A 25034-nucleotide genomic window follows, 5' to 3' on the forward strand; every position below is an offset into this window, starting at 1 on the left:
TGGCTCCTTGGTGGAGGTGTGGCCACACGGCTCTGCATGCTGCCCTCTCCCACAGGCACTGCCTCCGGAGCTCCCAGTGGCTGCAGTTCCCAGAGCAGGAGCAACGCACGGAGGCCCCGTGGCCACCTAGGAGCCGGGGAGACATGCCGGCCGGTTCCCGGTAGCCACGCAGAGCTGGGCATGGAGCCTGCCAGCCGCATGTAAATCAAACTTTTAATGGCCCAGTCATCACTGGGCAATTTGAGCACAGACATAGATTTTATAATAATCTTAATTAATACTTTTCCAATATATGACCAGCAGTTTTTACTACCTGAATAATTTCTTGAAATCTATTTTGGTTTCTATGGTAATATATAAAAATATTTTATGCAGACAATTAGTTCACGAAATAGAAGCTAAAGCAGTACAGCGAAAAGTAGAAGATGAGGCCTGGTATCGGAAGCAAGAGCTGCTTCGTGAGGCTGAAGAACAGAGGAGAAAAATTCTGCTGCAAGAAGAGGAAAAACTGGCAGATCAAAGACAGAGGTATTAGAAGTAGTATGAACAATGGCTACAGCATCCTGCTATTAAATCTTTTATCACAAGTAGGGACAGAGATGGCCACTATTTTGTTCAAATTGTAATATGTGGAAGCAGTGCGGTCTAGTGGGTAGGGCATTGGACTGGGAATCAGGCAATCGGGATTCTGTTCCTGACGCTGCCATTGACCTGCTGTGTGACGTTGGGCAAGTCACATATGTCTCCAGTCCCACTTTTTCTCTTCCCAAACAACTTACGGACCTGCCTCTTTAGACTATCTTTCACTATATGTTTGTGCAGTGGAGCTTCAATTTCAGTTGTTGCCTTTAGCTGCTACTGTGATAGAAGTTATTTATATTAATGAGGGTGCATATTCTCAAATTTCTATTGGCGATAAGAGTTTTTCTTTTAATTACCTACCAAGTCCTAATTTATAATGTAGAAAGAGTCTATAAACTTTGGGATTATAAACTGTGAGAGAAATTCAAGATCCCCATGAGGGTTTTTTTGTAAAGGGGGATTTTTTTTTAGACCCATAAAACATACACAATTTTTTTTTTTTTTTTTTATTTAGAGTTGCGGACTAAAGGGGTTAAGTGACTTTCCTTATCTACTAATGAATGAGGAGTACAATTCTGGTCAAGAGGTGGAGTAATATTATTGTGAAATTTTCTCAACAAACTAAAGTGCCCCCTTTTTTTTTTTTAATTGACACCAATAGTTATAGAATTGATGAGACTTTCGTGGGAAATGGGAGAGAGTGCCATTCTTTGGATTTAAATCTGTCTTATAACAGTGCAGTTTTCATTTCCAAAACAAAACTATTATGTCAAGAGCTTTAGCAGTTAAAGAGAGTAGTTCGTGACAGGTAACGGTTAACTATTATGGAACATCACACTCTTCAGTGTCAGCCTTCCACCAGTAGAGGTTTATTTATTCCTATTTCATTTTTGCTTTGAAGACTAACAGCTGTGAAAAGAGAGTTGAAAGTAAAGGAGCTGCAGTTATTGGATGCTGCAAGAAGGCGTTTCCTGAAACATCAGCAGGATCAGCGTCAAATGGAGCTAAAACGTCTGGATGATGAAATTGCAAGAAAGGTTTGTTTTCCTCATCTAAGCAATATTTCCTCCAATGTTTATTAAGAGAAGTAAATAAGAAAAAATTCATAACTTATGATAAGTAATGAAACCAATTGTAGCATGTTTTGTGAAACAAGATGTATTTAGCCAAAGTTGGGCAGGTGTCTGATTCATTCATATTTGTATAGTTTAATTTGGCACCTGCTGCTGTCCACACAGTTTACTAAAATTAGCAAAATTTCCTGGGAAAAGCCAGATTGATCCAAATGTTGGCATTGCTGAAAAACGAAGTGAGATGGTGGTAAAGAAAAAACAACTGTTCCATTTTGGGGTTTTTATGTGTATATTTGTTTCCTCTAGGTGTCCATGAGAGAGCAAGAAACAGCTGCTACTGTTCAAGATGTAGAAGTGCGGCAAATGGAACTTGAATCCCAAAGACAGCTTTTTGAACAGGTATATGGCAATGAACTATATACAGTCTCTTGGGTTTTTTCTATTTATTTTTTGTTAAATTTTAAAATATGTATACAGAAAAAACAAATTATACATAAACTTCTCAAATATATTAACCATTTGCTACCTAACCTTAGCTGTACTTGAAATACTGAATTATAGATGATATGAATGCTTAAAATATAAATGAAGTATTTGTATTACATAACTTACAAACAAACAACATTTGTTTATAAAAATCCAACTAGTTCAAGTATTGAAATAAGATAAAGAATAGAAGCAAAGTTCAGAGGAGGAGTATAGAGACTGGGGGGGAAGGAAGTGAATAGAGAGGAAGGAGAGGCAAGTGGTGGGCCTCATGCATTTAACGAGATCATTCAGATACTTCCAGGAAATCATCCCATGTTTCTGAGAATTTTTCTTGGGTATTTGTTACCGTATACAATTCTTTCCTTGGTGGCCAAGTTTACGATGTCTTTGCTCCAGTCTTCAAATGCTGGTCGTTTTTTGGATTTCCATTTTTGTAAGTGCTCTGCTGAACCAAAGTTTTTTCAGATGTATTCAGCTTCCAATCAACATACATTAGGTTTAGTTTGTAATACAATTTTATTTGATAGGAAAAAATTAACTGCAATTCAGTTCTTCCCAAAACATACAGGTATAGGAGCATTCTTAGAGCATATGGGTTAAGTGTGCACCTGCTGAATCACAGTGCAACATTTTTTTCACTTATCGCTGCCTGTTTTGAATAGTTGGAGTGGGATCCAATGCATCCTCCATGTAATTTTTCTGCTAGATTAATCTTAAATGGAGGTCCAAGGAACAGTTCAGAGGACTGATTAAAATTTGTTTTCATTGGTTAGGAGAGAATAATTGGCCTAGTTCCTTCTCCCATTTCTTTTCTGGGGAATCTGTGTTTAATTCAAATTTGCAGACCAAGTGTGCATATGATGTTACTATAGGTCTTGGCAATCTGGGTAATATCTGGAGAAATGAAAGCAGTTCAGGTGGGTCATGGGTGGCGCAGGCATCGGGGCCAAACAGATCAGAGATGGCATGTTTAAGTTGGATATATTGTCCCTCCTTCTTAGTCTGTAGATTGAACCTTTCTTTTGATATTGTAAAAGGGAGGAAGGTATCATTTGCATTAAATTGACTGATGGTCAGAATCCCTTTCCTAATCCAGTCTGGCCAAATGATGGGGTTGCTTGCTATACAGATTTTCGTGTTACCCCAGATAGAGGCCCTGGTATGTAGACGGGGGTGATTTTTAAATTTAGTAGACATAATATGCCAGTTATTTTTGGCTGCCATGATAGTTTGGTAATTGTTCTTTAGGGAATTGGTAGTAATCTCAGTGCAGTGCATTGGAAAGAGGTAAAGAAGCAACGAATTCTGCTTCCAGCTGGAGATAGCCCAGGGTTCTACACCATGAGGGAATGAGCCACTATGCTGCTTGGCTAAGAATTATTGTCTGGTAAAGTTCAAAGCTAGGAAATCTAAAACCACCTGTTTTGACAGGGAGCTGTAATCTATGTAGGAGATTCTGGGTTTGTTACCAACATCCCACAAGAAGGACCTGACCATGGTGTTGATTTTGGTAAAATAAAAGGGAGGAATATGGAATTCAGAATAAAAAGGATCTTGGGGAGAGCATTCATTTTGATTGGGGAAAAATAAAGTGAGAGAGAGAGAGAGCCTGCCATCTATTTAAATTGTTTGTTAACTGCATGATTAATGGGGATAGATTAACCTTGGCTGTGCTTTTAATTTCCTTAAGGAACAGGTACCAAGATATCTGAGGTTTGTCTGTTGCCATCTAAGGCTTTGTGTACACTGGACTTTTGTCAGTAAAACTGTTGTCATTCAGAGGCGTGAAAACACACACACACACCCCTGAACAACAAAAGTTTTACCAACAAAAAGTGCCGGTGTGAACAGCGCTTTGTCGGCGGAAATGCTCTCCTGCCGACAAAGCTGATGCTGCTCATTGGGGGTGGAAGTTTTTTGTTGGTGGCAGAGCTCTCTCCTACCGACAAACAGCGGGCGGCTACACTGCGCACCTTTTAGCGGCACGGCTGTAGCAGCACAGCTGTGCCGCTAAAAGGTGCATAGTGTAGACATAGCCTAAATGTAACTAGATCCAGTGAGATCTTCATTGCTTCTGACTTATCCCAATTTATCTTGTAGCCAGAGAATTTACCAAAATTATCTATTGTTTGTGGGATATTTGGAAGAAACTTGTTTTGAATGGTTGTTCCTTTGCAGTTCCCAAATTCCATTTGATTGCTTTGGCCAGATTGGGGGGAGGGGGGTGAGAGAGAGAAAGGCCTCTTACTTTTTAATTAAAGAGTACCAGTGGCACCTCAGAACTCCTTCTTTGTGCCATTTTTTTCCTTCATGTACATACAAATATAACTTGGTTGTTACAAGTTGCATCTGCACACTTGGGTGAAGAGGATTACTGAGGAAAAAATTACCATCAGTAGAAATTACTCTAAAAGTAATGCTGTTCCTCTTTGCAACTCCTGTGTTAGTCTACAATATCCTGATGTTTACTGAAGCAATGCAGTGATACTCAGACCTCAGTGGCTCAGGAGCTAAATTAGTGATCAGTATTACCCAAAAGAGCCACAGTAGTGTGAATTCATTGTTGCATTTACTATAGTACTATATATTAATATTTAAACAGTATGACCAGGGAAATATTTAGTTATTATATAGATATAATTCTCATAGCAAAATGACTGACCAAGTATTATTTTATCAATTACAGTTGGTTAATAACATAGTAAAAGCATCCTTAATTAAATCACACAGTCCTTTTAATATAATGTGCGGCAAAACGCTACAGGAGGCACATTAAAGAGCCACTTGTGGCTCTCAAGCCTTAGTCGGAGTATAAAATTGTCAACAGCATTATTAAAAAAAAAGGGGGGATGGGTAAATGTTTATGGAAAAAGAGTGTTTTTCTTTCAAAATGTCTTCATTAGTACTGTTCATAAAGCAGTTTCTATTCTGTAATCCTGCTATAAAAATCAGAAAAGAATTCTACTGGGTTTTAAAATATTTACTGCTTAAAGATAGAAAGTCAGTTTCACGTGACAAGTGGCTTCCCGCCTGTTAAAAAGTGCTGCTGCCAGCGGGTAGCTTTAGAAATGCCAATTTTAGTTAAAGATTGAGCCAGGTTTTCAAAACCCACCGATGCCCATCTTGAACCCATGCGAAGCCCAACTTGCATGCACATAAGTGGACTTCTGAAAAAACTGACCAATTATTTTCAAATGCACCTTCACATCACTTGCATGTGATAAAAAATACTTCTTGTCATATGAAATTTCAAAATCTGTGCTGAGCATAATGGGGTTAACTGTCTTTAAGGGTTCACTTATTAAATATACAGTCAGCTGCAGTGTGGGTATTGTGGCTACGCAACACAAACCAGTCTAAACCTATTTATACTTAGTATCTGTAAAGTCAGCAGCTTAAGGAATTAGTCTTATAATGATCAGGACCTTCAGGATAAGGGGGTAGTGCTTATTTAACTAACTGATCCATTTTAGAAAAGGGTGCTGAGAGTCAGGATTCCTAGCTGTGCTACTGACTTGTATGGCCTTCAGCAAATCATTTAATTTCTCTGTGCCCTAGTTTACCATCGGGATAGTGGGTATGATGATATCTCTGTATCTCACATTGGTGCTGTGAAACTTAATTCAAATTTGAAGTATTTTGAGATCCTTGGATAAAAGGTGCTATAGATGTACAACGTATTTACAATGTGCCTGGTTCATCATGATAGTATTCCAGCTTTACATTGGGGTAATTCCACTGAAGTCCATTGAATGGAGTTATGTCAGCATAAACTGTAGAATCACTGTGGTGACTCAGGTGCAGCGTATATGTTAGTATAGAGTGGATAAAGCAATCTGAGGGAGGGAGATACTTATGGTTGGTTATGAAATGCATTAGGGTGGGGTGTACCTGATATCCTTGAACATATTTGTTTCTGCACTGAAGTTTTTAATATGAAAAAGCCGTAAGTATCTTTAATGTATAGTATTAGCTTAATTATTGTATTTTTATGCACACCTGTTTTTACAGCAACTTGTCAAAGATCAAGAGACAGTGACACAGGAAGTAAAAGGAGAGATAGATGCCAGTCGAAGAAGAGCTGATCTTGAAGAACATCTAGTTCAGAAGTTGATAGAAATTGATCGGGATGAGGACCGTAAAGCACAGGTGGTAAGAAAATGGATTTAACTTGTATATTTGGAAGGAATTCCTCTTCCTGCAAACAAGCATGAAAATCTTTCAAAGAAAAGGAATCCTAATTTTTCCTGACAACTATACTTACTATATTTTGACCTTATGCAAAGAATCCCACTTTAAGTACTGTTCAGACAGATGGAGTATATTGAAGTCCTGCTAGGCATGGCTTGAGTGAAAGCCCTCCTTTGTCTTCCCAGAGACTGGAAGACATATGAGAATTAGCATGACCCTTCTAGTAGATACTGCTGGTTCCCAGTTTATCTTTCTGTCAAGAATGTTGGATCTCATGGCAACAAATATCTGGGTTTTGGTTCTTTGTGGTCACAAGTGATGCTCTCTAAAGACTTGGTGGGAATCAGCAGGCAATTTAACTATAGAACAGGGGTGGCCAACCGGTGGCTCTGGAGCCAGATGCAGCTCTTCAGAAATTAATATGCGGCTCCTTGTATAAGCACCGACTCCGGGGCTGGAGCTACAGGTGCCAACTTTCCAATGTGCTGGGGGTGCTCACTGCTCAACCCCTAGCTCTGCCACAGGCCCTGCCCCCACTCCACCCCTTCCCGCCCCCTCCCCTGAGCCTGACGTGCCCTCGCTCCTCCCCCTCCCGCCCCCCCAGTGCCTCCTGCATGCCACGAAACAGCTGATCGGGAGGTGCGGGGGAAGGAGGGGGAGGTGCTGGTAGGCGGGGCTACCAGTGGGTGGAAGGCGCTGGGGGCGGGGGAAGCTGATGGGGGGGGTTACTGACGTATTACTATGGCTCTTTGGCAATGTACATTGGTAAATTCTGGCTCCTTCTCAGGCTCAGGTTGGCCACCTCGCTATAGACATTGACTTCCAAATTACAGTACTCAATAGATGCATCCAGCTTGGCATTACGAGCTTGTTTGGGTTTCCAAGCTCAGAACTCTTAGCAGCACAGTTGAAAGACAGTTGAAGCTTACCCACTGTCCCAGTGCTTAGCAACTGTCTCCATAGTTTGTCCAGAAATAATCATATACATCTGTTTTTTTTTAATCTGCCTTCAATTTTGTGGGTGCAGTTAACTGTGGGTAGAAATGGTAGTATTTAGGTATCTGATTTAATTGTACTTGCAAATCAAGTAAATATTTAAATGTTAGCAAAATGGCACCCCTAAAATATTAGAGGTTCAGTTAAGCCTTCTTTAAAATAAGCCCCATGTATAAATAAGAAGATAGCAGAGGTGAGAGATAAGCAAAGGGAGAGACTTGTAAAGAAAGAATTTGGAAAGAGCTCTACTGCAGCGATAATTCTCTGGCACCTATTGCTGGTAGAGATCTTTAACAATGGCAGTGAAATAAATTTAAGTTTGAATGGAGAACGTTGTTCTTTATCTGTATTCAGATAGTGTGCTAAAGTTAAAGTAAGTGCATTTGGCTGATCACTTTTTCTTAGCTGGCTGAAGAAAGTTTAGCAAAAGCTGATCAGAAGTGCATCGACACAGACTGGAGAATCCAAGCCTTGTATAAACAAAGATGTGATGATCTGGACCGTGAGGCACATTATGAAGAGATAGCTAAACTTCTTCATGACAACAGAGTAAAAGAAGCAGAGTTGCTGAAAGCAATGAAGGAAGAGGAGGATAAAAGGGTAAGCATGTCTTTGCATTTTTGGAGAGACAATGTGCAAAAGAGAAAAAGTGTGTGGCTGTGGCATGGTGCAGAATGAAAAGTCAAACGGTTTTTACCAAAAAAGTGTCCCCCCAAATTTGTTTTTACCCTAATGTCTTTTCCCTGATTTTGCTGGTCAACTAACAGTGTATAGCTAGACTCAACGTTTTTCCTAGTCTAGACACAGAATAATATCTTTTACGTCCCTTTAGCTGCTTCAAGAGGACCCTGGTGGGCATCAGCAAAAGCTCTTTTCAAAAGTAGAAAACATTAACTCAGTGTCTTACAGCACTTTTTTGTGTTAATTAATGATGGTATGTAATTTTAAATCATTCAAATGGCTTTCTGTGAAGCTTGCTTTTTGCACATTGCACTTTTATTGAAAATGTACTGAAATGAGTCTGTTGTACAGTGGGAAGAAGTTACAGAGAAAAGAGCTCAACTGGAAGCAGAGCAGCTAGCTGTTGCTGCTTTGGACGCACGGAGGAAGCAGTTCTTAGATGATGAAATGAACGATGCAATAGAACTGGCTGAAAAGCTACAAAGTGAAGATGGCTATTTTGGTGAGCATACAATCTAGTACTTCCATCTACAGTGTACATGACATGGATATTACCCTAACTCATCTATGTAAATATTTTTACCAGTATCATAAAAATGTAGGACTGGAAGGGACCTTGATAGGTCATCTAGTCCAGTCCCCTGCATTGAGGCAGGACTAAGTATTATCTAGACCATCCCTCCAATGATGGAGATCCCACAACCTCCCTTAGGTAATTTGTTCCAGTGCTTAACTACCCTTATAGTTAGGAAGTTTCTCCTAATGTCCAACCTAAATCTCCTTTGCTGGAATTTAAGCCCATTACGTCTTGTCCTGTCCTCTGTGATGAGCAGAACAATTTATCCTCCTCCTCCTCTATATAACAACCTTTTATGTACTTGAAGACTGTTATCATATCCCCCCTCAGTCTTCTCCAGACTAAAAAAAACCCAGTTGTTTCAATCTTTCCTTGTAGGTCATGTTTTCTAGACCTTTAATTGTTTTTGCTACTCTCCTCTGGACTTTCTCCAGTTTGTCCACATCTTTCCCGAAGTGTGGTGCCCATAACTGGACACAGCACTCCAGTTGAGGCCTTATCAGTACTGAGTAAAATGGAGGAATTTCTTCTCATGTCTTGCTTATAACACTCCTAATATATCCCAGAATGATATCCACTCTTTTTGCAACAGTATTACATTGTTGACTCATATTTAGCTTGTGATCAACTGTAACTCCCAGATCCTTTTCTCCAGTACTCCTTCTTAGGCAGTCATTTCCCATTTTGTATTTGTGCAGTTGATTATTCCTTGCTAAGTATAGTGCTCTGTATTTGTCCTTATTGAATTTCATCCTGTTTATTTCAGACCATTTCACCAGCTTGTCAAGATCATTTTGAATTCTAGTACATGCCAGATATCCATCCATAAGTCTGACAAATAGGGCCAAACTTTTAAAAGAACCTCTATTTGGTCTCCTCCATTAATTGCAAACACAAATAACATTTAGAAGCTAATTTACTTCTGTATGTAGTTAAGAATCTACATTTTGCAGTGGGTACCCACAATTGATTTCCACCCACAAAACTGAAGACCATTAAAAAATATATCAACCCCTACTTTATATTGTTTTAAAAGGTTCGTTGGATTTGTAAATAAACTGAATGAGAGGGGGTAGTGTTCTTTAAATTTTCATTGAACCAGAAGCTTTAAATTAACTACTAATCATCTACTGTACTGGGAGATGGTGACAGTGGTGGTTTCCCACGATATAATAAAATATTTTACATAAATATACAATAAGTTTCTCTGCAGGTTTTACTTCTTCCATTCCAGCACCAGGTTGTTTTCAGACAGAAGAACCAGCACTGTTCCCTTCTCACACCATTAATACAGTTTCAGTTTAATTCTTGACTTTGCCATCTCCTCTAACTGCTCATTGCGAGTGGACAGGGACAGATCTTACTGCATATAGAGTGCAGACTTTGTAGTATAGTCTATATGCAGTTAGAGAATACAAAACATAATACCAAATTGCTCATTTTGCATTTGTTCCTATCACCACTGTGGTGTGTGTGTACAAATGCCTTTCCTTTGCCACTGGGATTTTGTAAACTCCTAGAAATTGGAGTTGGAAAATATCTGTTAAATCATCTAATCCTAAATCAGGGGTTCCCAAACTTGTTTCGCGGCTTGTTCAGAGTAAGCCCCTGGCGGGCCGTGAGACGCTTTGTTTACCTGAGCGTCCGCAGGTACGGCCGCTCGCAGCTCCCAGTGCAGCGGTTCGCCGTTCCTGGCCAATGGGAGCTACGGGAAACAGCGTGGGCCCCACCGCTTCCCACAGGTCCCATTGGCCGGGAACAGCAAACCGCGGCCACTCGGAGCTGCGAGCGGCCATACCTGCGGAGGCTCAGGTAAACAAAGCGTCTCACGGCCTGCCAGGGGCTTACCCTGAACAAGCCGCGAACTAAGTTTGGGAACCCTTGTAAATCAAAGCAGGATTGTTCCCTGTGGTGTATTTACACATCCAACTCTTTGCTCAGCAAGATGAAGCTGAAAAGCTTAAAAAAAAAACCTGTACTATACCTTAGAGGTGCTCTAAAATTAAGTGGTATGATAGAGCACTGTTTAAATAAATATCTCCAGAAATTTTTTTAAAAAGTTTTTTCTTCCTCTGCTGTTTAAAAAACTCTTGAGAGAGAAACACCAACAAAATGATCAGGCCCCACCCCTTATTACCTTCTACACACACACACACACACACACACTTGCACAAAGTTTGTCCAAGTGAGGTCACAAGGGTAGCTTGCTGGAAGTGCCTAATTCACATAATGTGAACGAAATTTCAGTCGTCTTAGTCTTCTTACTCAAGGTGCCACCCACTAAGACTACAAGTCCCAGTATGCAATATTCTACCTGTATCTTAATGGCCCATTTGTCATTAGCTTAGTCACTTATATTTTAAAAAATATTGCATTCTGGGACCTATAGTTTCTGAAAATCACAATTTAGTAAAAATGCGTGGTCTTGGCCCCACAGACTGACATTTTTTGTTATAAATTTTCCAATCCCTACTTAATTGGAGCTGCCTGCACACTAAATCTAAGTACATGTCTTCACAGTGAGTTACTACATGGCAAGCCAGGTGCAAATGTACAGCGTGCCACCTTGCCATGCAGCAATATCCCATGCGAACACTGCTACAGCCCAGTGAAAGTCCCAGAGTGCAGTTTAGCATACCATGCTCTCTAGTAGTATGCTATGCTTCACACCAGGACTCTTGCTGCACTGTTGCAGTGTTCACATGGGACATTACTGTGTAGCAAGGTGGCACTCTGTAGATTTGCACCCTGGCTTGCCATGCAGTAATTCAATGTGAAGACATAGTGTTAGATTTAGTGTGCAGGCAGCTCCAATTAAGAAGGGACTGGAAAATGTGGCTTTTAATAAACATTAGCTTTTAAATTCTTACAGTTTACAAAGAAACTTCTCTCCATTTCCCACAGAGAGATTGCGTGATTTAAAGACTGGGTGTGTACAGCAAGATTTAAAATTCCAGCAGGTGCCAAGGGAAGCCCAACCCAAGTCAGGATATGTCTGTCTAAATGATTTATCTACAGCAGAGTCCTCAGCACACTGTAAGTTGCTAAACTTTGGAATAGTCTTTCTCTCACTTCTAATTTTGGAAGTATTACCTGGGCACCAAGGTGGGGGAATCAGTCTTTGGTAAATGTGCAGATTTATTTTTAATTGATTTCACACCTGAAAAATCCCTTTAAAAAACAGTAATTGTGAAGGCAGTAGGCAACTCAACTCTGCCGGATTATGAGAGATGCCTCTCCTGTTAGACCCAACTGTATCTTCATCCCATATTTGTATATAAGTTGCATTTGTATCTATGGCTTAAACACCGTTACATAGCCCTCTGTGGCTTTTCGGAGTGGAGAAAATGTAGAATTACCTGTCATTCAAATCATCTGGAGAGGACTCATTTGTTGTGGCCAATAATTATCTAATCTAATTATCTCTAATTATCTATTCTGGGCTGTCTCTGCTTCTACAGCCAATGAAAATGCTTGTTAAAAGCTATTCTTTAGTTGTACATCTTATTGGTGAAATCCTCCTGCACCACAGGAAACCTTAATACCTTTGAAACTTTAATAGCGCTTTAGCTTCTCCATTTGCCACAAAGTACAGTACAGTAATGATACATTTTGCAAAGGACCTAAAAGAACCCCTAGGAAGTAGGAGTTCCTCTCCACTTGCAGTATTTAGAGCTATCTCCTGAGTAATCAAGGGACTGAATGAAGGAATAAAAGTGCAGTAATTGTCTTGTTATATATTAAAGACATAGCCCTGCAGTATTATTCTCCAATAAGAAATAACTTCGTACTACTTTAGTCATGAAAAAACTGAATCCCATACAGGTCAGACTAGATCGGGGTGGGCAAACTACGGCCCTCAGGCCAGGTCTGGCTCGTCAGGGCTTTGGATCTGGTGTGCGGGATTGCCAGCCCCGTGACGCCGCAGGCCCTGCGCTGCTCCTGGAAGCGGCCAGCACCACGTCCCTGCAGCCCTTGGGGGTGGGGGGCAGAGGGCTCTGCGCGCTGCCCTCGTCTGCAGGCACCGCCCCCCGCAGCTCCCATTGGCTGGGAATGCAGGCGAGGGCAGCGCGCGGAGCCTCCGGCCCCCCACCCCCAGGGGCTGAAGGGATGTGGTGCTGGCTGCTTCAGGGAGCGGCATGGAGCCAGGGCAGGCAGGCAGCCTGCCTGAGCCCTGCTGCATGCCACTGCCACCCTGGAGCCGCTCCAGATAAGCAGCGCCAGGCCAGAGCCAACACCCCGAACACCTCCTGCACCCCACACCCCAGCCCCCTGCCCTGAGCCTCCTGCTGCACCCTTCCTGCACCCCACTCCCCTCCTGCACCCCAACCCCCTGCCGCACTCTGTACCCCAACCCTCTGCCCTGAGCCCCCTGCTGCACCCTGCCTGCACCCCAACCCCTTGCTGCACCCCACTCCCCTGCCGCACTCTGTACCCCAACCCCCTGCCCTGACTCCCCTGCTGCACCCTGCCTGCACCTCAACCCCTTGCTGCACCCCACTCCCCTCCTGCACCCCAACTCCCTGCCCGGGGCTCCCAACCCCCTGCCCTGAGCCCCATGCCACACCCCTCCTGCACCCCCAACCCCCTGCCCTGAGCTCCCAACCCCGTGCCCTGAGCCCCCTCCCACACTCTGCACTCCCTCCTGCACCCCAACCCCCTGCCCTGAGCCCCCTCATACACCGTGCACTCCTCCTCCACCCCAACCCCCTGTCTTGAGCCCTTCCTGCAGACCGCACCCCCTCCCACGCCCCGCATTCCCTCCCGCAGTCCAACCCCTTGCCCCAGCCCTACATTCATGGCCTTGCATGCAGTTTCCGCACCCAGATGTGGCCCTCGGGCCAAAAAGTTTGCCCACCCCTGCTGTAAGTGTTCACTGCATAACTTGAACTTTGCGAACTCTAGATGCAAGGCATATTTGGGTCTGATCCAACTCCTATGAAGTCAATGAAAAGATTCCCATTGATTTCAGTGGGCCTTGGGTAAGGCCCTAAAAGTGCAAGGCATTATTACAGATGTAATCAGTTTCATTTTATTATTTTTTCCTATTCAGTGGTGCCTCCCACTGATTCAAATGACTTTTCCACTGGTTTTAATCCTCCTCCTTACACTGTCCATGGTGGTACTGAATCTGGCAATTATCTTTAGCTCCAATGTATTTAATGTTAACTGCTAGCCTGTATCAGATACTCTACAGTAATAAGTTTAGATGGTTTATCTTCTCAACATACTGTAGTATGTTAATAAAATGTGCCAATACCAAATGTCTTTGTAATTATGGTGAGGTTACATGATCAACACCAAAGAGTTAATTGTAATAGAATGCAGACCTATTTGATGTGCTCTCCACTACTCCGCATATTTGCTTCAGGTAGTGATGGTTCCTTGTGGGTAACAGTTTTTCTATATAATTTTTTTTAAAGTATTTTACCAACTTTTCTTATGATAAATGACTGTAACTAGCCTGGTAAAACTAATTACATTTATTTTTCCTTATCTTACAAGCTATTACTTTACTTTGCAATGTATAACTTTGGTGGGGGAAAGAGCGTGAAAGGGATTTGTACAAATTGACTATTTGCTCATTACACAGTAGCTCAGTATGTTTCAACATAGATACCTCTGAATTATGTAAAAATAGATAACTGACATTTTAATGATCCTGAAATTCTTATACAAGGTTCTAGGTTAGTGATTGTAAAGAACTGTATTCTCCTACCTTTTTTTGTTTTCTTTTAATTGGTTTTCTTTAAAAAAAAAAAAAAAAAATCAAACTCACAGGAGGAATTATACAAAACATACCCAATAAAATGAAAAAACTCACATAGGGTGAAAGGGCTAGTTTTTGGCCTGAAAACTAGGGTTATTTTTCCAGATGAGTAGTCAGACAAGAGGAAATACAGAGATTTTAAAATAATTTTCAGATTTCCCTATGTGGCTATTTTCTACACTGAAAACACATTCCAAGTGTGTTCAAACATGTGCCAAAAATAAGCTGAACACTATTAAGGTTTCTTCAATAGAATTGGCTGTAGTTACAGGCATGTGGGGAAAGGGAGGAAGGGGAGAGATGGGGGTAGAGAATGTAACATATATAACACAGGAAAGCAAAAATTTTACTAGGCTGTAGGGAACTTGACTCAACACCCACCTTTATGAAGGATCCAATTTCATTGCAACAGAAGACTGACAGTTCTGTAAGATTTCCTGTGAGATTCTGCATATTACACTGATGCAATAAGGATTCTTTGGAAACCAGGCTCCATGATAAATTATAAATAATAATACTACAGCAACTGTCCACTTCAAAGCACTTTTACAAACAATCCTCAAAGGACTCCAATAAAGTAGGTACACCGCTACCTCGATATAACGCGACCCGATATAACACGAATTCGGATATAACGCGGTAAAGCAGTGCTCCGGGGGGGGTGGGGCTGCACACTCCGGTGGATCAAAGCAAGTTCAATATAACGCGGTTTCACTTATAACGCGGTAAGATTTTTTGGCTCCTGAGGACAGCGTTATATTGAGGTAGAGGTGTATCATTCACTCTTTATAAATGAGGAGACTGAGGCAGAGGTGTTAAGCAATTTATCACAGAGTGAGTATGTGTCAGAGACAAGATTAGAACTCAGGAGTTCATCACACAGTTACAAAGAATTTAAAAATAAAGTATGGCCAAACCACACTTAAATAACAACTCATCTGAGCATCCAAAGAAGCTTTACAAACATTAAAATCAATCCTCAATATCGTTATTAAGTAGGTATGAATTTTTATAGTAGAGCTTTACTAATGTGCACTCCTTATTGGGAGAACACTGAAAATGACTGAATTTTACCAGCTAGTAAGTGAGCAAACAAAAAAGCACATCACAAAATGTATTTTGGTAATTTGACGCATGTTTGGTTTTAATTAGTAATACTTCACATTATAGTAATTTATATAAATTACTAAGAAAATCTTAATATTTAGCCTTTGCACTGCACTTTACTATAATATTTTTATCTAATTTGGAAGCTGTAATCTGAAACCTCACTACAGCTTCCTACTATTAAAGCTTTGCTCAGTACACTTTTTATCATGTGAATTATGGGCATAGGTGCCGACTTCTGCTGGCACCGGTGGGTGCTCGACCCCCCTCTGCCCCCGGCCCTGTCCCGACTCCACCCCTTCCCCGCCCCCATTCCAACCCCTTCCCCAAAGTCCCCACCCCAACTCCGCCCCCTCCCTGCCCCATTTCAACCCCTTCCCCAAATCCCCGCCCCGGCCCCGCCTCTTCCCCACCTCCTCCCCTGAGCGTGTCACATTCCCGCTCCTCCCCCCTCCCTCCCAGAGCTTGTTATGCCACCAAACAGCTGTTTTGCGGTGGCAAGCACTGGGAGGAGGAGCAGGGACGCGGCGCGCTCAGGGGAGGAGGCAGAGGTGAGATGGGACGGGGGGGCGGAGCGGGGAGGGGAGCTTGGCTGCACCCCCAATTTTTCCCCATGGGTGCTCCAACCCCGGAGCACCCACGGAGTTGGTGCCTATGATTATGGGGTATAGAGATCATCAGTACACTGGGAATTAAATACCCATCTTACAGCTGCGCCCTATGTGCAAGTGAATAAGCATTTGTGGATGAGGGGTAGGTTTTAATTTACTGAAGGTCAACAAAGCAAATCTCTGCCAGAGCCCAGCGATATCAGGGCTGCTAGACCACAGCTCTAACTACCAGAATACTCTACAAGCGATTTGACAATATTCCATTCAAGAAAAACAAACAGGATTCTGGAAATACAGTCAAAATGTTTAAGACAAATATTCTGTGGCAGAAAAGTTAAATGAAAGACTTGGGCTGGGCACACTTTTGGGCTTGGCAGGACAGTATTTATGAACCAGTTCTATTTGTGCTACAACTAGCTAATTTCATATGTTCTCAGATTAGGTCATCTTTAGCTCTCCTTCCTCCAATGGGTGTAGTCAGTATCCGTCCTTGTTTCAGTTAATTATTTTCTGTCTCTCACTGGTATGAATGAATGGCACTTATGATATGATCAAGTATAACTCACTTCATGTGTCGTCCTAGACGTAGAAATTAACCACTATTTTGTCTAGAAAGATTAATGACAACCCTGCAACCAGCTGTTGGGTGATCAAAGCATACTGTATTGCCGCTGTTTAAGAAGACAGTGAAACACTGTTTCCATAAATACTATAACCAGAAGCAATGAAACTGTAGAGCACTCTCTATAAAACACAGTATGCTTTCTAATATGTATTTTACAACCTTCCATGAAAAAAATAAATTGACAAAAAGAATTCATAAAACTCCTATTCTGGCTACAATTCACATACTTGTAATGTGCTTTTGGCATCCCGCATTTGTATAAGTCATTGTCAGCCTTAAACATGAATTTCACAACTTTCCATCCATTTCCTCGCTGATCGTTCTATTACAACGACCCTCCACCATATTAACTTTGTCAAGGTTATCTGCATCTCCACACCTGTGACCAAAGTACATAAGCTTGCATCTATTGATTTCTGACATCAGAGTCTACTTCTCTCCAATAATTTGTGCCATAATCCCTATACTATGTTATATTTTAATACAATACTAATACAGCAGTTAATCTACTGATGTTAAAGTGCATTGAGATGTGTTACCACACAAGTGGCATTAACAAACCTTGTCAAGAATTTTATCATCACCACCATTGGAAGCCAACTGCCCTCCGCCCTACATTTTCACACACAGGTATTGTTTATGGCAGCATAAAAAAACACTTACTGAAATGTTGATTGTATGTCCCTACTGTCTCTCAGAATAACATCCTTTAAATCACTGCTCTGCAGATTTATTTTGAAAGCAGAACCACCAGTTCAGGATGATGAAACCAATCAATCCCTTCAATCGTCATTTTTTTCTTTAAAATGTATGCACAATTAGCTTTCATTTAAAACAGATTGTATAGTTCAGGGTATGGTATTTCCTTTTTCTTACATGTTTTGATAAGCAGTGAAATAGTTAACAGTGATGTCATTTAAAGTATTATCATTGGCACCTGATTTAACAGCCACTGAAATGAATGGGATGGTTCACATATCAGAGCTGTTTGAGGCTCTTTCCAAACTCACTCAGACATTGCTGCACAGGTTACACTGAGGGCATGTTTTCAAGGTTCTCTTTGCAACCATAACAGCTAGAAACTTGCATGAGAATGTAATAGAAAATGAGAAAAGGAAAAAAGGAAAAGAAGAGATTCTGTAAAATAACTGAGTTGCCTGTCTACCCCACTTTTTGGCTAGTTCTTTACATCCCTTAGGGAAAACCAACACCAGGAAACACTGTTAAGTATAAAAAAGTCACTTGTTTTTTCAGGTCATATATTAGTAATTGTAAACCTATTTTCACACACATTTTTACAAATAGCATGTATTTAATATATGCATATACTAAACATGAACAAGAAAACATTGTGAAATCCAATTAAGACAGACTGGATATCTTTTTTTCCTTTTTTTCCCTTTCTTTCTCTCTCTCTTTATCAAATGAACACTACTCAACTAGTCACCAAAGTCAACCCTAATTCCTTTTGTTTGATGACAATGTTCTTGTGGAATTAATCTTTATTTCCTACTACTTGTAGCTTCAAATTTAGCATAATTTCCCCTTTTGAAAATGGTATGTGTTAACAATTGTTAACATATTGTTTTTCCCTCTATCATTTATGCATCACGGACCTTAAAATCTAATCTCCCCCCTGAAATCTAGTCTCACCTGTGAAATCTGGCTAGTGTCGGGGAGAAGCGGGGCGGGGGGCTCATCTTGTGCTAGTCTCTAGATCAGGGGTGGGCAAACTACGGCCCGCGGGCTGGATCTGGCCTGTCAGGGCTTTGGATCCGGCCCGTGGGATTGCCACCCGTGACGCCGCGGGCCTTGCGCCACTCCCAGAAGCGGCCGGCACCACGTCCCTGGAGCCCCTGCAGGGGGCGGGGGTGGGGACAGAGGGCTCCGCGCACTGCCCTCACCTGCGGGTACCTCCCCCGAAGCTCCCATTGGCCGCGATTCCAATGGCCAATGGGAGCTGCGGGGGGTGGTGCCTGCAGGCGAGGACAGCATGCGGAGCCCTTTGCCCCTCTCCCCCCCCCCCGGGCTGCAGGAACGTGGTGCAGGGCCAGGGCAGGCAGCCTGAGCCCCGCTGCCAACCCGGAGCCCAACCTGAACCCCTCCTGCACCCCCCACCCCAACCCCCTGCCCTGAGCTCCTTGCCTGCACCCCAACCCCTTGCTGCACCTCGCACCCCTCCTGCACCCCAACCCCCTGCCCTGAGCCCCCTCCCACACTCCACACCCCCTCCTGCACACCAACCCCCTGCCCTGAGCCCCCTGCTGCACTCCACACACCCTTCTGCACCCCAACCCCTTGCCCTGAACCCTCTTCCACACCCCTCCTGCACCCTGACCCCCGCCGCACCTCAACCCCCTGCCTGAGCCCCACTCTACACCCCTGCCCTGAGCCCCCTCCCACACTCCGCATCCCCTCCTGCACCCCAACCCCCTGCCTTGAGCCCCCTCCCACACTCCACACTCCCTCCCACATCCCAACCCCCCGCCCCAGCCCTGCATTCAGGGCCCTGCATGCAATTTCCCTACCCAGATGTGGTCCTCGGGCCAAAAGGTTTGCCCACCCCTGGACTAGATGATCATGATGGTCCCTTCTGACCTTAAAGTCTATGAGTCTGAATCTTTTTAGTGGTTCGTTGCAATATTAATTCTGAGCCTCTTTCATTTCTAGTTTCTTTAGATAGAAGACGAGAAGACCTGGAATGCAGAGAACGGGAACTGATGGCAGAAGTCAGAGAGCTCAGGCAAAAACTTACTTCAAAGGCCCGAGCTACATATCCACTACCTCATTTTCCAGACACAAAGTGGACCGCTTAAGAAAGCACACTTCATACTTTAGCTGTACCTTATTAATCACTGGAATTCTAAATAGTTATGTTGTGATCAAAGAGATTGATTTTTAGATTATTTATTATAAATACTTTTGGAAATAATACTTTTGTATATAAAAATAAAATACTAACTAGAAATGTTATAGTTGCACACTTCTGATTGTTCTGTCCATAATGACACTTCATTCTTGATTTTTTTTTAAATAAACATACTTTTTTTATTGCTGTACTACTGAACAGTCAATATTTGAGTACAAGGCATATTCTGATTACACCAATTCCCTGAAAAATCAAAGCACTGTTAAAATGATTTATTTGTCAGTAGTATTAATGGGAGTCTCTTTTGTGATCATTTTAATGTTTTCCAGCTGTCTGTTATCTGGTACAGTCAACCTGTGGAACTCATTGCTGGGAGAAGTTGTGAAGGCCAATAGTATAACTGAGTTAAAAAAAGAATTAGGTAAATTCATGGTGAATCGGTCCATCAATGGCTATTAGCCAAGAAAGTCAGGGATGCAATCCTGTGCTCTGGGTGTCCCTAAGCCTCTCACTGACAGAAGCAGAGACTGGTCGACGGCTCACTCAATAAATTGCCCTGTTTTGTTCATTCCCTCTAAGCATCTGGTACCAGCCACTGGTGGAAGACAGGATACTGACGTAGATGGACCATTGGTCTAATCCAGTATAGTATTAGGGTTCGGACTTCACAGACAAATCTCCACAGGAGTCAAGAGAAGGAATTAAGATCCTTAATTGCAGAGGGTCAGTTAGCAGCTCAGACCTCCTTACAGGAAGTGATTGAAATGTTGGATATTGTGAAGAGATCAAGGGCAACAGCGATCACAATGATAGGCATCGTGGTTGGGGGATCCCCAAAGACATGAACTACAGACAATCTCCCTTTTGAGGATTGTAATCTCTTCATCAGCAAGGCAGCTGCTGCATTACACACTTTAAAGGACTCCTGAGCTGATGTCCCTGGGTGTATGCACACCACAAAGAAACAGGTTAAACAAGCCTATTCCAGATAGAAAAAGGCTGAAAGAGTCAATCTTCCATGCTACAGTTCATTGGAACCTCCTAGGAAGAAACAAACATTGCATAGAAAAAGACCTCCTGCTGCTGCTTCATCAGAAATGGTGTGGCAGATTCCTCCCTTGAGGTAGCCAGTTTGACAGTTTAGATGAGAGCTGCTTAAAACCATACCCAAAGGATTTGTATCCCGTCCCTACCCAAATGGGAAACACTTATTTTATTGCCAGGATGCTTAGGCAATGTCCCCTCAGATTGTTGGAGCCTGGAAATCATCCAGGTTCGATATTCAGTCCAGTTTCAGGCCCCCCATTTCCCATTTACTCTCACTTTTCCTTTTCAGGGATCCCTCTCACAAGAGATGACTATAACAGGAGATAGATGTGCAATCTGGGTACAATCTGGACTGTTGAACAGCTGTTTCCCCTCAATTCTCGAGCCTGGGGTGCCTTTTACACTGCTTTGCTGTGAGAGCAACCACTCCTGATCTGCTCTGGCACAGCCTCCAGCATGTAAATTGCTCCCAACTATACTGTATGAGTGCTATGGCCAGCCACTCTTGAATTACACTGCAGAGCAACACCAGCAAATCCCCAGTCCTGGCCTTTCCCCCAGCAACGTGTGTCTTGTAGTGCCCAGCCCTCTCCTGGATAACACAAGCTCATATAAAGTCTGTCATTTTATTAACAGAAAATGATATGCACAAATCCTGTTATCTCAAATGGACTTTCCCAAACACTTCAATCCAAGCACACTGGATTAGATAAAACAATAAAAAAAACCTTTATTAACTCCAGAAAGATAGATGTCAAGTGGTTACAAGTAATGAGGAATAAAACTCAGAATTTAGTTGTGTTTTCCTTCTTATTTCTTTGTAACCAATACCTAATTTAACAAGGTAAGGGAGTTCAAAGCAAAAGTTTCTCTCACCACATGCTTCAGCAGTATTACTGGCTGAATTCCTTTCCACCAGGATCCCTCCCTCAGGCCAAAGCTGTTTCTTTGTTCCTTAGCTGTTGTGGCTGCTGTGGGTAAACAGAAAGGGAGGAATAACTTGGGGCATCTGTTTCCCATTCTAAAACCTTTTTCTCTTGAGAATCATCTCCAGCTAGGATTCAGGAGACAAAAAGTCTGTGGGGATGGGAACCTGGACCTGTTTCTTTGCCAATATGTAAATTTCTCACTCACCTGTTTTCCTGCCAAAAAATGTCTGCTAAAACAGGTGATAGTCCATTTGATTTTGTTGACACCTGGCTGAGGTGTTGGCTAGCGATCAAGCTAGCATGCTAAAAATAACTCGTCACATCAGCACCACGATTGGGAGGGGCTGGCTGTCCAGAATATGTAGCCATCCATGACACTGGGCATGTTCACAGGGCAAGTAGGCATCCTTGCCACCCTGGATGAACTCTATTTTTTAGCGCACAAGTTCAATCAGAGCTAGCATGGGTGACTCCTCGTGCAGGCAATCACACCCCCTGCTCAAAGTACAGGCATACTCTACCTTTGATCCAAGGCACCAGAGTGCAGCTGTCAACAGACAACACACAGTGATGTCCTAAGTGAATAGGCAAAGAGAAACACTGTCCACCCCGTCAGGCAGCAATCTGCTTGTGGTGTTGGTGCATCTGTTACCAGCCTGACAGCTGTGCACCTACCAGACTACAGAACACTAACAAATCACCTGACAGGAAGTTTTCAGAAGCTCACAAATGGACTATAAAAGCCTACCATTCAGACAGTTTTTCAAAGGTGGGGTCAGCTTCACATGGTCTTATTTGCTACAGAAATAAACCAAAATGGTCCCACCTTATGCTCCAGGGGAGACCCAAGTCCAGGATCTCTCTGACACATTTGTCACTCCTCAACCTCCTGCCCAGGTTTGATGTATGCAAATCCAACCAGGAATTTGGTAGGAAGGGCCAAACAGCTATTTTTTTTTCAGCATCAAATGCCTTTATTAATGCTGGGATCAGCTTTTTATTCTGTGTTGGTGGGCCTAGCATAGTGGGATCCTGGTTCATATGGTGCTATGGCAATACAAATAATACATACAGCCTTATAGTGTGCATAGCAGACATGCTCCACTGTCCCCTGGAGCCATGCCGCTGCACGTGCAGCGCTCTGGGGGCCGGGGCTGTGCGCTCCCACGGGGCAGTGTTTGGCTTCACGGGGAGGCTAGGAGGCTCATCTCATCATGGTAAGGAGTCCGGGGCCGGGGGGGTTGGATAAGGGGTGGGGGCAGTCAGGACAGGGAGCAGGGTGGGTTGGATAGGGGGTGGGAGCCCAGGGCGGTGGTTAGGGGTGAGGGGTCTCTGGAAGGGGCAGTCAGGGAGCAGGGGGGGTTGGATGGGGCATGGGAGTCCCGGAGTCTGTCAGGGAGCGTGGGGTGGATAGGAGTCAGGGGACAGGTAGGGTCCTAGGGGGGCAGTCAGGGGACAGGGAGCAAGGAGGGCTTCTGGGGGGGGTCAGGGGACAAGGAGCTTGGGGGTTGGCTGAGTCGGGAGTTCTGGGAGGGGCTGTCAGGGGGCAGGGGTGTGGAGAGGGGTTGGGGGAGGCAGGAAGCGGGAGGGGGTTGTATGGGTCGGGAGTTCTGGGGGTCCTGTCAGGGGGTGGGCAGCGGTTGGCTAGGCGTGGGAGTCCCGGGGGTCTGTTTGGGGTCGGGGGTGTGGATAAGGGTCAGGGGCAGTCAGGGGACAGGTAGGGTCCTACGGGGGCAGTCAGGGGACAAGGAGCGGGGGGGATTGGGGGTTCTGAGGGGGGAAGTCAGGGGGTTGGAAGTAGGAGGGCGTGGATGGGGGCAGGGTGTGGGGGGGGGCTAGGGCAGGGCTCCCTGGGTGCACACCCTAATGAAATGGGCTGCGCATGCCTATGCTGGTACAACAACCACAGGGCCTATGCTTTGTTGCTGAGGGTGGCTGAGCTGTCACCCACTGAGCCAGCACAGCACCACAGCCTGCCACAAGCGGGCACCCCGCGGGCCTGCTAGTGACAATCGAGCTCTGCCACTTTTCACCAACATCGACAGGGCTCCGCAGCCAGCCGACAAGCCCGTGCTGTGTGGGGGGCCTTGCCAGCCTATGGCATGGGGGGGCTGGGACGGATACAGCCGGAGGGGAGGCGTGACCAGCATGGTGGGGGGCGGAGGGTGGGCTCAGTTCAGCGTGTTGGGTGACTGAGATCTGTGGGGTGTCGCTGCAGCAGGGTGCTCCCCCCCAAGTCACTGCCCCCCCAGATCACAACCCCGCCTGGGCCCCCGCCACCTGCAGACTTTTAGAAGCAGGATTTTGTAGCCCAACATGGGGGCGGGGTTGGCAAGGCTGTGGTGGGGGTTGAGCTAAGTGCCTCGGCCTTGTAGCCCCCTCTTCGCAATTCCCTGCAGCCCCTGGCCTCCCGGGGCTTCCGAAACCCAGACCGAGCACAAACCAGCGTTCGGAGGGGGAGGAGGGAAAAAAAAGCAACCGCTGCCCCGTGTGAGGATCGAACTCACGACCTTCAGATTATGAGACTGACGCGCTACCTACTGCGCTAACGAGGCGGCTGAAAGCAAAGTCCCCGCACCGCCCCTCGAGCCCGGCCGATTCGCCTTGTAGCGCCGCGACGCTGCTCCAGCAGTCCCTGCAAGGGGCCCGGCCAGGTTCCCCGTTCGGCGCCACGGGGACAGCGGCGAAAACGGAGCCGCCAGGGGAACCGGGCAGGCGGCTGCGGAGCTCTGGCCCCACCGGCTGCTCCCTGGCAACACCCGGAGACGACTGCATCCCCGCCCCCTGCTGCTCCGCTTCCCCCGACCCAGTGCCCGGCGCGCGGCTTCTGCAGGGCACGGGGCCCCGCAGCGCTGCGCTTCCCGGCGCCGAGCCGCTGCAAAGCGCCCTTTCCAGGAGCCTGGCTCAGCCCCCCGTGCCCCTGCTCCCGCGCTCCTGGGGCTCGCCCGCTGGCGGGGCGCTGCTGGGACACGTGGCTCCAGCGGGGGACCCCCCTTTGGCCGGGGCTGGGGGGAGCAGTTTGCCCGACCCCTAGTGATAGGGGAACTCAGGAGCGGCTGGGGGGTGTCGCAGGCAGGGTGCTGCCGGGTGCAGCTACCAAGCGTTAGTGAACAGAAGGGAGGCTGCTCAAAGGGCAGGATTGGGGGCCCAGCTACAACACCCCCCATCAGCCCCCCACGCCGCTGCAGCGTTACCCGCAGCTCCAAAGGGAGGCGGGGACGGTGCCTCCACAGTTACTGTTTAGAAATGTGGCGAACGCTAAGAAACAGTGTCCTGCTCGCTGAGAAAAACCCGAGGTGCGTGTACAGCAGCATCCCCCCCGCGAGACGTGGCCTTGCGAAGGAGGGTCTGGTATGGAGCAGTCCAGATGTCGGCCTCTGCCCAGAACAGCTGCTTTGGCACGTGCCCACTTGTCATTGCGCTATAGGGAACCGAGGGATGGTGCAACCAGGGCCGGCCCTGGCTTTTTGGCCGCCTCAAGCAAAAA

The 25034-nt window shown here is 44.8% G+C and overlaps 1 protein-coding gene and 1 non-coding gene across 7 annotated transcripts in view; one reads left to right on the plus strand and one right to left on the minus strand.

The window, feature by feature from the left end:
- Positions 1–19706, plus strand: part of TBC1D31 (TBC1 domain family member 31) — a 38941-nt gene extending 19235 nt beyond the window's left edge. For 3 of the 6 annotated variants that reach the window (XM_026646274.1, XM_029914082.1, XM_026646304.1), the window contains 8 exons: positions 376–528; positions 1484–1619; positions 1962–2054; positions 6156–6296; positions 7737–7931; positions 8364–8514; positions 11494–11625; positions 19373–19706. In XM_026646274.1, the coding sequence (XP_026502059.1) occupies positions 376–528; positions 1484–1619; positions 1962–2054; positions 6156–6296; positions 7737–7931; positions 8364–8514; positions 11494–11625; positions 19373–19518 (1147 nt within the window). In that variant the 3' untranslated portion in view covers positions 19519–19706. The remainder of the gene's footprint in view (positions 1–375; positions 529–1483; positions 1620–1961; positions 2055–6155; positions 6297–7736; positions 7932–8363; positions 8515–11493; positions 11626–19372) is intronic. The other 3 variants (XM_029914078.1, XM_029914080.1, XM_029914081.1) reach the window with 3 other exon arrangements.
- A 4323-nt stretch (positions 19707–24029) lies between these two features.
- On the minus strand, positions 24030–24102 carry TRNAM-CAU. Its single transcript has one exon. It is a non-coding gene; the product is annotated as a tRNA-Met (tRNA).
- Between the last annotated feature and the right edge of the window lie 932 nt (positions 24103–25034).

This window comes from Terrapene carolina, unplaced genomic scaffold (assembly GCF_002925995.2).
Source record: "Terrapene carolina triunguis isolate 2854851 unplaced genomic scaffold, T_m_triunguis-2.0 Scaffold58, whole genome shotgun sequence".
Lineage (NCBI taxonomy): Eukaryota > Metazoa > Chordata > Testudines > Emydidae > Terrapene > Terrapene triunguis.